Raw genomic sequence first — 13,234 nt, 5'->3', positions numbered from 1 at the left:
CAGTAGTTTCAGAACACGAACTGACCACATTGCAAGTGTTGTCAAACAGAACGAGATTCATGAACAAAGGAGTGACGCTTCATTTTTCTGAGTTAGGATGAAAGGTGAATATTCAATTTATTTAGTTGTTTTGAAGTTTAACAAACCTGAGCTGCAAATTCTTTTATTTGAACCACATTTGGGACAAACTGAAATAGGACAGTACCCCAAAGTTTTAAAAATCAGCCCTCCCTAATTTTTCTGTTACCACCATTACATATTAAAATATTTTTTATCTTTAGTCCAAATTGCGTGTTGGCCTAAATCTCTTGGTAATCGTCAGTCAAATTGGAGTTAAAAAAAAAAAAAAAAAAAAAAAACCTCCATATATCACTTAATAAGAAATGATTAACATGGATACATGAATTTTTATTTTTAAGATTTTTAGGATGTGATTCAACCCTCTGATTACCAGAGTTCCCGCATATGTTAAAACTGATTGAAATTTCCATGTGTTAGCCTTTTCCCTGTTGGAAAGTCTAATAAATACTGAAAGGACCACAAGGCGGGCGCACTCAGCATGGGGCCTGAGTCACATGTTGGGAAACCTCGCAGCCCGCCCGCCAGCAGTCAGGGGCCAGCCTGCCCTTGATGAGGACCTGCAGCCTCTCCGGGTGCCTGAGTTGCTCTCGGAGGTTCCAGTCTTCGCCTCTGCCTTTCATGACAGTCATGTGAATGCTTTTCCAATCTAAGGACATGTCATCGTTTGTAGGAAATCAGTTTTCTTGTGGACAAAGGATGCCACGCAGACCCACACGAGCTGGACTCCTCTGCCATGCGAGCAAGCCCTGTCTTGGGCGTTTCTGTCCCCGAAGACTCTTAGCTTGGTGGTGACAGCGTGCCACACTCTGTGGAGTGCAGTATAACGTGGCGGCAGTGGGAAGCGGCCGGCCACTGCCGTGGTGCTGTGTCCACTGGGAGCCAGGCCCGGTGCCCGGCTTGCGCTTGGACAGCCTGGTAACCTGTGTTCTCCTGTTTGTTCCTCCTGCTCACTGAATGACTTTCCATGTGTTGTTGCAGACATCTCAACAGTGAGCACGCGCTGGACGACAGAAGTACAGCCCAGTGTAGAGTCCAGATGCAGGTGGTGCAGCAGTTAGAGCTACAGGTAAAGCCCCTTTATTTCTAACCTTCCCTTGGTGTTCTGCAATGGGTTCCTGTGTGCTCGGTACTCAAAGTCCGAAGCCTGTGGTCGTCCTTTATTATTGTTTTTTAACTCTTTGGCACATTCAGCCTGGGGACTGCTACCCTGACATCTGGTCGCCCCCAGGCCGTGTGTGTGTGTGCAGCCAGTTCATGGCCACCACCTCAGCTTTTCCATCTCTCCCCCATTCTCCCTCCCTTTTCTCGCCTCGTTTTCCTTTCTGGTTACCTATTGCTGAACTAATTCCCTCAAGTTGCTACTGCTGTTAAACTGCAGTTTGGGGAGAGGAGTGTGGGCCCAGGGAGGTGTGTTGTGCCATGTCGGAGTGGAAGGCATATGAGGGTCATTTCTCCTCCTACGTGGCACCCGTTTCTCTCCACCACTGAGAACCACTGAGTGCTGACGGCACACATTGAAAATATACACATAGAGCTGGGCACGGTGGCGCACCCCTGTAGTCTTAGCACCTTGGGAGGCTGAGGCAGGAGGACCACAAATTCAAGGGAAGCCTCAGCAACTTAGGCAGACCCTGTCTCAAAAAGTGAAAAGGTCTAGGGGTGTAGCTCAGTGGCAGAGCACCCCCGAGTTAATTTCCTATTGCCAAAATAGACATATTCACATATATGTGAATAAAATGTGCATAAATACTTGTATCTGTTTACACATTTATGTGCATATATACTTGTATCTATTTACACATGGTATGATTTGGTGTTTAGAAAGCCATTGTGCCATGTTGGACCTATTTCATGACTCGTTCACATTTTCCTAGGCATGAGAGATGGGGGCATTCCTAAAGGGGGTTCCACCGCCTGGTACAGCTTGTTGATAAAATACCATATTTGAACAGTAATCCCATTCTTGGCATAATTAATAGAAAATTAGTTTCTAGAAGTAAAAATTGGGTCAGAAATAGAGATTATTAAAATGTACAGTTACAGAAGCCTGACCCTGTAAACCCCATTTATGCAACCAAGTTCCAGAGCGCTTTTGAGTACCCATGACTCCGCGGCTTCTTCCTCTGGCTGGTGCCGAGTGGGCGAGAGGTTAGTCAACGAGGCGAAATTAAAACAGCACTGCACGTTACGTGGGTACCAGCCATCGGAAACCTATTTTGTATGCAAGGCAGCAATGCCGAGATATATGGAGAGCCCTCGGCTAAGTACAGGAGATAATTACATTTGGAATTTCACCGAGTTAAGTCATTTACAGCTTCAAATAGTTGCAGAGAAAAATCAGCCCAAACACCACTTAAACTTTTTGTTGTAAGTTTTCTGGATAGAAAGAATCTTTTTTTTTTTTTTTTTTTTAAATTAGCTCTCATCTTATATGACAAATTCTGTTTTGTTAGTAGGATTTCTCAAAAGTTATTTTCTAGAGCTAGTTAATGTTGTCCATTCTAATGACACACAGAAACTTAGCAGAACAGTAAGATATTTATCCAGGCAAAGGTCACATCAAAAAAATCCTCAATTTTTGTATGTCTTTGGAAATATCCTTAAACCTAACCTGTTGTGAAGAAGGAAAAAAAAAGTGATAGATTTAGCACCCCCCCAAGTTTATGTAAAGCACCCTATGCCTGTGAAAACCCGGGTTCCACAGTATGCATGCTCGGGCGCTGCGGTCTGCATGTGTGTGTGGGTCTGGTATTTATGAAGTAATGCCCATTGCTGGATAAAATCACCTTCCTGATGGCGGGCTCCGAGCCCTTGTTCTGGGTGGCCCAGGACTGCATGCTGCAGAATGCTCAGGGCAAGGTGGAGGGGTTGTGAGTCACCCAGGAACTGCGCATCTGCTTTACTAATTGTACACTCTGTACCGACAGAGGTCAGGGGGAGGGAGACCCTCCGCCAGCCAGGCCATCTCTCCTGGCCATGGGACCATGGGTTTCGGTGGGCGTGGCAAGATAAACGGACAGCAGTCTTGGGTAGCTGCAGATTTCACGTATGCATAGATTTCTTTTCGTGCTAAGGCTTTAGGTCAAAGTGAAGATCAGGTTTTCAACTTGTGATGGAAAGCAAGCTGCGATGGCAAGAAAGTGTGCTGTTGTGGTCACCTGCGATGGCCGCATCCCAGGCTGGGCTTCCGTGGAGGGAGGGACAGGCTCTTTTGGACAGGGCTGCTCATGCAGGGCCTGAAGGATTATTAGATGGTGGCCTAGTGCTTGTCAGCAGCAGGCAGATTTCTCAGGCCTGATCCCAGAAGCTGAGGAAGGTTTTGACATTTTAAATAGGAGACCAAAACCAAAGGGTACCACTGCAGAACAGGTGAAAATGCCCCGAGGTCCGTATCTCGGTGCCAGCTCCAGAGGCTGTCCAGAGCCAGCCGTGCTGGGATCACCGTGCACCACCACAGCAGTGCCAAGTAACTGGCAGATCCCTGGTTCTTAGGTGAGATGGCGAAGCAGCCCGTGGCCAAGGGTGAGGGGAATCGAGTGGCATTACGCTGTTAGCCCCTCGGGCCTGCGTTCCCGGCTGCCTGGATTGTGCACGCCTCCTGTCCTCCCCTCCCACCCCTTCCTTCCTGGCCAAGGTGGAAAAGCCTGTGCTGTCCCCAAGTGGGTCAGGGCACCTCCTAGGCTGCACGAGGGCTCGCCAGCCTCGGAGGTCACGAGAGCCTTGCTGAGGGTGTTCCCTCACTGGTACTTTCTCACTCAGCAAGTGGTAGGCAGAACCCCCACCCTGCGCCATCTCGGCTGCGCCTCCGTGGGGTCCAGTAGTGCTGACAGCAGGCAGGACGGCCCCTGCGTTCCATCCTCCAGAAGCGACAGGAGACCACAAAGTTCTGGTAATTCTCCAGCAGAGCCACCCACCATTCGATGGTGCTAGCTGACGCTAACACGTTCTTGAAAGTGCCAGACGTTTACCCAGAAGAGGGTCTTGATGTTACAAAGAGGTCACACGATAACAGATTTTGCCCGTCCGTTACTCAGTCAGCTGACAGAGAAGAAAGGCCAGCAGTTTTAGTCTGTAACCCTCTTGAGCTCCGTCGAGCTCTATCCAGGCCTCGCTTGAGGGCCTGGGGTGCATCCTAGTGCTGCAGGGGACCCTGGGACAAGGCTTCCTCCATGTCAGTATGGTCACACTTGCCACTTCTCAGGCTGATGTCGGGAAGTGCACTTCTGAATGGACCCTCGACTGACAGTCCTGGTGCCTGTGGAGGCTGAGAACAGGGAATGAGGCCCCTGCTCCAGCAGGAACACGGGAGCAGACACATTTATGCATGGAGAGTGGCCTTTGCAGGTGCCCTTTCCCAGGGCACTGTCCCCCATCCTCACATCGCAGGCTGGGGTTCACCTGCCCTAGAGGGAGTGCCCTCTACCTGCCTGGCCCAAGGGCTACTTCTTTTCCATTAGAGAAGTGTACCCCAGTCCAGGAAATTTCCTGAACCTGCAGGCATCTCAGAGGAGGCTGCAGAATCCGCATGGAGTAACTTGAATTTGAGAACCGTTGGTACCATTGAGCCCTACAGGGGAGAGGCGTCCCCCAAGGGTGGTGGCTGGGCCGGAGCAGGAGGAGAGCTCTGAAGCGGCAGGCCCACAGGGCCTCTGTCCACACAGCAGCCCTTGAGCCTGGAGCACTGGACCAGATCTTCCAGCGTGCAGTGATGGAGGCTCCTTAGGTCTAAACTAGAGGATCACAGTAAAGGACCAACAGGAGGCTTCAGAGGGCAGATTCAGGTCCAGCAGTGACCGTCACCAGTGGAGGCCACTTGAGCCCTGGGCTGCGTACCTGTGCAGGCCCTGGCATCTGAACCCCAGAAAATTCCTCTTACCCATAAGAGACGGCCCTTTGTGTCTCATCAGTGATGTCCCTCACTCTCAGGGGACAGTGGCTAGAGACGCTTCCCTTCACAGAGCTGCCGATAGGCTCCTGTGCATGAATCAAACCAAAAGCAGGACTTTTTGAGGTCAGAGAGTACAGTGTAAGATTTCATCTCTTGAATGTCCCCTTGACAGATTCTTCCGGAATGTTGTACAAAGGGGTGCGTTAGAAGTGGGGTAGCGTTCTCACATGGTCTCGTGCAGGTGCATTCATGAGTCAGCCTTTTGTGTTCTCGGGGGGCTTTCCACTTGGAGGCAAGGAAGCGTCCTGTTCAGCAGACAGCAGCCAGCCAGGACCTGCCTCTCTCGGAAAACAAGGCATTGCTAGCGTAGCTGCCTTTTCCTGACGAGCGATGGGTTTCCCTGTGTCCCAGGACTGCGCCATGGGGTCAGATTGTCCTGAGTCCTGGGGTGGGGTGTCTTTGGCATGCAGGGATAGAGAGGACTGGGAGATGAGGCAGAGCCTGAGGGCTCAGGACAGTGTCCTGCAGCCCCGTCACCGAGAGACCCTCTGAGATGGGTATTAACTCAGCAAGAGACGGCGGCAACCCAGCGGGGACCGCACCACTGCCTGTGGACGGGTAGGAGTTAGATGTGTGGCTTCTTCTGCTTAACACATGATTGAGGGAGCACTGTGGTGATCAAAGCCCTGGGTGCCGCTTCCTCGCCAGGGACCAGCCTCCACCACTGCACCAGGCAGGTTCCTAAGAGGGAGGGAGACTTTGACAAGGACAGTCTGGCCAAGGGCCCTGGAGGACTGAGTCAGATTGTAGGGTGAGGGAGAAGGACGGTGCTCGACTTCCTGAAATCCGTGTGTCTGTTCCAAACGAGACGGGCTGACCAGAGGTCTGCTTGGCTGGGAACGAGAATTTTGAGACCTGGGGTTTTCAGTTTAAAAGCTGAAGAGCGTCTTGGGCAAGCTGGGGACAAGAGCGCTTGAGTGCCCCTCGTTCCGCTCATGATCATTTCAGAGGAGCTCTGGGACCACTCTTCCCTGAGCTGCTGTCTGCCAAGACACTGTCCCCAGCTCCATCACATCCTCGCCTTCCCTATGAGCAGCGCTCACCCTCTTCCCTTGGTTCTCAGTCACTGTTTAAAGAAAAACGGGAGGTCAGGGATTAGCCTGTGTCTTGCCTCTAGTGAGCACGTGTGGTGTCATGCTGCTGCTGTGTTGGAAAAGGCGGGAGTCACCCCTTGGTGAGGGTGATCACCACCAGCCTCTTAGATCCCAGGAGACAATTTCCGTGCCCACTCCTCCTGGAGGAGCACCCTGAGGCAGAGGCAGTCAGAGTCACTTGCTCCAAGCCAGCGTTAAATACTGAGCCAAGCCTGGGAGGGCCACGCTGCCTGGCAGCCCGAGCCCTTCCTCTTGCCCAGGGGTCCCCGTGCCCCTTGGGGCTCTGTGCTTATGCCGTGAGCTGCCGATGCTGGTTTTAAAACCTGGCTGGCTTGTGGGTGGCGGCCCTTCTGCTTCCCAGAGTCTCCTGTGGAGCCCGGCCAGGTCCCACCTGCACGAGGCACTGAGAGCTCTGAGAAGGTGCGGCAGGGAGGGACGTGCAGGGCTGCCCTGGCGGGTGTGGACCGAGTCCCGCACCACGCATTGCTCGATGCACTCTGCCAGCCATGGGGTCCCCGTTAGCCGAGTGGCTCGTCCTCACCCCGCTTCAGGCCTCTCTGACCCCCTGAGCCAGCTCCCAGAGCGAGCTGGGGACAGAGTGCCCGACAGTGGTGCAGCCCCGCACGGCCACCGCTTTGCAGCTGGGACCAAGGATGAGAAGAGAGGGAGTCCAGGTTGCTCCCTTCCTCGTCCCTTGCACACCAAGGTGCTGATGTGTCATGACTTAGAACCCTGCCTGACTCCGGGAGCACTGGGATTCCTAGACTGCGACTGACTGTTGGTGTGCGTCTGCTTCAAGTGTCAGCAGAGCCTTTACGAACAGCTCGTGAGGAATGCTGAGACGGGACGGGGCGCGGGGACGGGGAGGGCCTGTGGCCGGGTGACACGAGCCATGGACTGCCCGCCACCAGCGCCTGTGGCTAAGGAGTCTTGACAGGTTGTCCCCGGAGCTGAGCTCAGTGGGCACTAGAGCTGCCCGGAGTGGGAAGAAGAACAGCGGCTCAGCCAGTGCCAGGTTTGCCAGCAGGACTTGGGTTCTGTTCCTCCCAGGGGTCAGGTATGTGTGTGCGCGTAGTGTGTGAATGTGTGCGGGGTGTGTGTGCATGTGTAGAGGGTGGGCGTTGTGCATGTGTAGAATGTGTACGTGTGTGTGTGCGTGTGTAGAATGTGTATGGTGTGTGTAGTATGTGTATAGTATGTAGTGTGTGCATAATGTGTATAGTGTGTGGTGTGTGTATGCATGTAGAGTACGTGTGCGTGGCAGAGGGCACTGTCTCCCAGACTTGCCTGGTTCCCTGCACACGTGGAGGCCTTGTTCCAACGAGACCACCTGCTTGCAGATGTGGAAGCGTGGGCTTGGCAGGGCAGGGTGGTGTCTGCTGACTTTGCACGCCTGCTCTGGAGGCCCAGCAGCGGAGACCAGCTCAGGGGTGAGGGGCAGAGGCAGAGGCAATAGAAAACTCAGGTGATCCCTGTGATCCCATCGGACCAAGCCCACAGTGCCCGCCGGGACCCTGGTCTTGTTTCTGCCCCCTGCTGTCTGCACGCCCTCAGATGGTTTTGCCTGTGGCCTCAGTTTCCCCAGGACTGGAGGACCTCAAGTGGCCAACCAGGCCTCACCTCTGTTGAGTGGAGTGACCGGCCTGGCCCTCACTGTCCTCTGTTGAGATGTCGGCACCACTGGACACAGACCAAGCCCCGCTCTTGCTGTAGCAGTTTTGTTTCCCTGCTCTGCTAAGGGACCGCGGAATGTCCTTGGTCTTCTCTTGCAGCTCTGCAGAGGTGATCCGAGGCCACACTAACAGGATGCTGCAAGAGCCAAGGGGGATTGCCTGCAAGGAAGGGCTTTATCTTTCCGTCCCCTAAAACCCGAAAATCATTCCTCTTCCCGGCTACCCTGCTCCATTGAACCCCTGTTGTGTGGACCCAGATTCCAAACACACACTCGGCCAGTGGAGACTCATGTAATTGTGCCTGAATTCTGAGTATTCACGAGGCTCCATCCCCTGGCCTACACAGGGCGCGTCTCCTCTCCAGAGTGACCCCTCAGAGCCCGGATGGCCATTCCACACAAAGGAGAATGGACAGCGGAGCACGGGTCAGAGCCACAGGTGACCACCCCCCGTGAGCAGCTCCGCCTGCCGTGACCATGGTGGTTCTTGTCTGCCACCCGCCTGTTCTGGCCCACCCGTTCTCATCTTGGTGTCACAGCGTCAACATTTCTTGTTCACTTGCTGGAGCTTGAGTCGGCCTCTGGCCTGCACCAGCCGCCGCCTCTCCCTGCCCTTCCTGGGGCTCCTCGCGGTTCAGAGGGAGCTGGAGTCTGCGGGCCGAGCCGAGTGTCTGTGTCTCCATTCTAGGAGGAGAGGGTGTGGGAGGGCTGACGGGCAGCAAGGCCCAGGGGTGATGCGTTCAAGCCGTAGGGGACACGGACGCCTGTGAAGGACCAGCCAGCGCCACGAGGGCCCTGCAGCTCCTGCAGAGCAAGATGTGGTTCCTCGAGTGTGAACGTGTTGCCTTTTTGCCCTAAAACACAAAGCCAGTCTGGTGGGTTTCTTTTCCTAATGGTTGGAACAGTTTGTTGGGGGCGACCGTTGACCGAGCCCCGAGCCTGTCTGGGAAGTGGTCCGGGTGGGTTTGCGCTGACCCCAACACAAGCTGCAGTCAGTTCTTCCTTGTTACAGGACCTTCCCTGGGATGCTGAGCCGAGGCTCCTAGGAGCTCGCCACACGGGTTCTTCCATGTCCCCCTTCCTGTGGCTGTCACCTGTGGGGTTGTGCGTGTGCTGTGGACACGTGTCCAAGGGCTGTCTCTCCAGTACAGTGTGAGGTTGGGGTAGGCCAGCAAAAGCCCAGCCGGGCAGACATTTGGTGGACTGGTTCCTTTTGATGTGGGAAGCTTCGGTGTTCCTTTTATCGGACTTGGTTTCTGTGATTGCTGCACTAACAATGTCACTCCCAAATTAAGTCATATTCAGCAGAGTCTTGAGTAAGCAGTACCTCTGACCCTTTAATTCGGGTTGTGCAGCATGGCCAGCTCCTTCTTGTTTTTAAAAAGAGCAACCTAGCTGGGCCCGGTGGAGCACGCCTGTAATCCCAGCAGCTTGGGAGGCTGAGGCAGGAGGATCACAAGTTCAAAACCAGCCTCGGCAACAGCCAGGCGCCGAGCAACTCTGTGAGATCCTGTCTCTAAATAAAATATAATAAAAGGGCTTGGGGTTCAATCCCCCCAATCAAAAAAAGAAGAGGGCGCCAGAGATGCTTCATAGTCCTCCTGCCCCGTGACGATTTTAAAACCAAGCAGTTTTTCTTTTTTAATCTAAGAATTTTTTCTTAGTTTTAATATAAAAAAATAGCTTAGGAGACTTCACATAAAAAAAAAATAAGTAAGTAACTGCACAAAAATGCCATTCCCAACATTTTAATTGTTCCAACTGAGTCGCTTTGGGAAACTGAATTCCTTCAGCATTATGTGTTCAGGGCTCCCTGAGTTCGGCTGTTCGATAACTCGCTAAAGAGCAGGATGAATAACATAAAGTGACTCCTAATATGGAATCATTTTCATTTCCTGTTTGTTGAAAGATAAATGCTAACACTGTAAGGCTTTTTTTCTTCTTCTTCTTAATTTATTCCTCCCTGAGCCACAAGGGAATAAAGAGAAAGAAAAAAATCAAAAGCGATATGGTTTGCGACTGAGTCATCCAGCCAGGACGAGCCCGTGGTGCTCTGCTCCTTTTGTACCCTACCCTCTTCTCCGTCTGCCCCCATGCCCGAGCCCCTCTCCCCGCAGACAGTCACTTCCCTACAAAAGTGAAGCATTTTCAATTTTGGAATAATTGTCATCTTGCAAAAATTGCTTTCAAAAGGATGTAAGGTGAATTATGTCACATAGAAGGAATGAGCCCCTTCGCATTGCTAAGGTATTATTTTGGACAAATGGTGTAGAAAAGTATTGAAATAAAACTATATGTAGATTCTTTCTCATTCTCTCTCCCCCTCTCCCCTCCCGCTCTCCCTTGCTCTCATTAATCTCTCCTATATTTTCACTGAGGCTCTCTGCTGTTCTTTTAAATATACCTTTTACCTTTGAGGGGATATATCTCCCACTTTTTAAACCAAAGTTGTCACTGTCTATTCCCTGTGCCCAACTGTCTTGAGTCATCAAAGTCGTTGAGTTAAAACAGTCCAAGCACAAAGGTCGTAGCACCCAATAAGTAGGAAGCCAGTACCTGCTCTATGCATCCAATCAGAAATGTCTCCTGACATCAGAAGACGACTTTCACAGAATGAAGAGACTCGGATCACGATAATGGCGGGTCCCCACTTGGACGTGTGTGTGAGCTCACTCTGTCCCCGTGGGGGTGGGAACCGTATGGCAGGTCCCCACATGAATACGTGAATGGGCTCACTGTGTCCTGGTGGGGATGGGAACTGTCCACCAGACTTCTGACCCTGCTTCTCTCTGCTGACGTCACCCGCCAGCACCATCTTACTCTGTGCTACCTGTGAAGAAAGGTGAGCCTCAGTCTGCACAGATGTATCCATCTGTCTGGGTTTCTCCACGACCCCAACAGGTGGGTCTATGAGTCGTACCTGCCTCACTCACCATCCTCTGAGTCAGGCTGGTTAATAGGCATGATTCACCTGTGTCTTTACCTGGGCCTGCTCCACGGGCCTCCTTGGTGCCGGCAGGTCTGGAACTTCCCAGTTCAAGGCTAATGCATCTGGTCTTGAGAAGTCTCACAGTCACACCTCCGGTTCCTGGGTGTTTGGCAATGTGTCTATGAATTCCAAAAATGAAGAGGCCACGCACAAGGTTTTCTCATACTTCGTGGAGCCATAGTTACATGGAATGTGTGTGATTTAGTAAAACAGTCATGCATCTGTATTCACAGAGATAACGACCCCTTTTCTTCCTACTAGCTTGCTAAAGACAAAGAACGCCTCCAGGCCATGATGACCCACCTGCATGTGAAGTCTACGGAACCCAAAGCCGCCCCTCAGCCCGTAAGTACTGGCGGACATCAAGGGGGCCATGACACTGAGTGGTCCTCTTCTGCCTCCTGTCCAGGTGTGGGGAGGGGGACAGCCCTGCAGGGGCAGGTTTTCGTGCGGAGCGTTTCTGGTGCCCATTCCTGGTGAGGGCAGTGTGCCGGGCATCTGGGGAGACACAGGACGAGTCAGACATGGTCCTTGCCCATGAGGCCCAAGCTACCAGCTCTTGTTTGGAGCAGAGTCATCTTCGCTGAACCCTGGTACTGAAACGCATTCTGAGTGCTTGCCAGGGGCGGGACCATGACAGCAGAAGGAAGAGGCATCTAGGCCAGGCAGGGCCAGGGACAGTGTTGTGTTAGTACAGGGGCAGGAAGAGTCCAGCCCAAGTGACGGTCAAGCGGAAAGGACCCTGTCGGGCTGCTGCAGCCCGCGTGATGGAGATGCCCGGTGCACCCGGCACCCGGCGGGGGTCAGCCCCATGCAGGCAGGACCAGGGTTCTCCTAGCCCTTGGTTCCCTGTAGAAGGCCTTGAAGGGTGCCATCGCAGCATGAGCGGTGAACACCCAAGTGCGAGGATGATGCCCAAGTGCAGATCCTGCCTGGGACCTTGCTCCTTGGAATGAGCTCTCTTGAGCGGGTGTCTCTCTCACACGCATGTTCCTAAAAACCTCCCGGTAGCTTCAACTGATTATTCAAAATGGAGACAGTGCTTTGCCTCTTGATTTTAAGATTTGTAAAATTTAAAGGTACACTGCCTTTATTTGATTTTGCTGGGAGTCACTGTGTGAAAATTAATTGAGCGTTGACAATCTATAGTTAGTACCAGCAATTTTAATCAATATGCAATGATGCAGCATAATGGCAAAGTATTGGTTTATCTGTTTTGACTGATTTTTTTCTATAAATAAAGCAAACACACACCCATATATGTATGATTTATGGTGATAGAAATAAAACGGAGTCAGACTATTAACCCAGCAAATATGGTAGCCTGCCAAGATGCAGTTGGCAGACAAAATTAATGTCTGAAACAGAGCACATTACTGAGATATAGGACATAAAATCATTAACCACTCTGCGCATCCATTTTTACTAGGAGAGAGTCGTTAGTCCGTGTACTTCCCTGGGATGGCTGTAGGACTGGACGGGCAGGTTACCACCAGGAAGGAAGGAACCACGCCTTCGGCTCTGCCGCTTCCCCAGCCCCTTCTTCTGAGGAGGGTTCTGGGAAGAGTGGAGCCTGCAGTGGCATGGCTGGGGACCCAGGGCACGCACTGTCTCGAGCCCTCGGGAGGCCTAGAGATGGCTCCAGTGGAAGTTCTCCCAACGCAAAGGCCTTGAGGCTCTGCACTCGCTGCAGGGGAAGAAGGGGTTAGTGTCTTCTTCCTCCCTGGATTCGGGTCGGTTTGACGCAGCACCGAGGAGAGGACTTGTTGGGTATCACAGGGCTGTTTGGCAGGAGGTGGGATCTGTCCACAGAGAGGAAGGGCAAGCCCGCATGGGCGCCATATAGGTGAAGCCCACGCCAGCTTAGAGGACCCTTGGGAATGGCCCCAGGGACCGTGTTAAGCCTCCTGTAAACAGGGAAAAGCAGCAGTGGGGGTGGGTGAACAGGAAAGGATGGTTTGCCTTGATTAGTGTTAAAAAAAAAAAATGTTTTACATTCTAGAAAATTATAACTTTGAAGGGGACCTCCTACTAAATTTATTTTTAACTGCTCTATTGAAAATTCTCTACCCCTAGTCAACATTATCTCTCAGTAGCTCAGCACAGTATTTCTTTATTAAAAGAAATAGGCACGAATATTTTTGACTGAAAAATTAATAGCTTTTGAATTCATACACAGCAGGTTTTCTTTTGCAAAGAAGTCCAATATCGCCGCACAGCACTTCTATAACCATTTATTTAGAGTCCAAGTCAAACCTTTGACAGCTAGCACAGCTCTACAAGGCAGGATAAAGAGCCCCGAGATGTAAACCAACAATGGCCGTCTGTGTGAGGCTCGCCATTGTCAAATACATAGATTGTTTGGATTAGTTTATGTAAATGTACTGTTGTATTACCCTTTGGGAAAAAAAAGATCACATTTGTGTATGAAAAGTGGTTCCCTTCACAGG

General features: G+C 51.8%; 1 protein-coding gene across 6 annotated transcripts in view; it reads left to right on the top strand.

The window, feature by feature from the left end:
* Positions 1-13,234, top strand: part of Foxp1 (forkhead box P1) — a 527,427-nt gene that overhangs the window by 491,652 nt on the left and 22,541 nt on the right. For all 6 annotated transcript variants that reach the window (XM_071605954.1, XM_071605952.1, XM_071605953.1 and 3 more), the window contains 2 exons: positions 1,060-1,147; positions 11,046-11,129. In XM_071605954.1, coding sequence (XP_071462055.1) covers positions 1,060-1,147; positions 11,046-11,129 — 172 coding nt within the window. The remainder of the gene's footprint in view (positions 1-1,059; positions 1,148-11,045; positions 11,130-13,234) is intronic.

Source organism: Marmota flaviventris, chromosome 20 (genome assembly GCF_047511675.1).
Source record: "Marmota flaviventris isolate mMarFla1 chromosome 20, mMarFla1.hap1, whole genome shotgun sequence".
In the NCBI taxonomy this organism is placed as follows: Eukaryota; Metazoa; Chordata; class Mammalia; order Rodentia; family Sciuridae; genus Marmota; species Marmota flaviventris.
The sequence above is the reverse complement of the archived record's forward strand: the minus strand, read 5'-3'. Positions and strand labels throughout refer to the sequence as shown.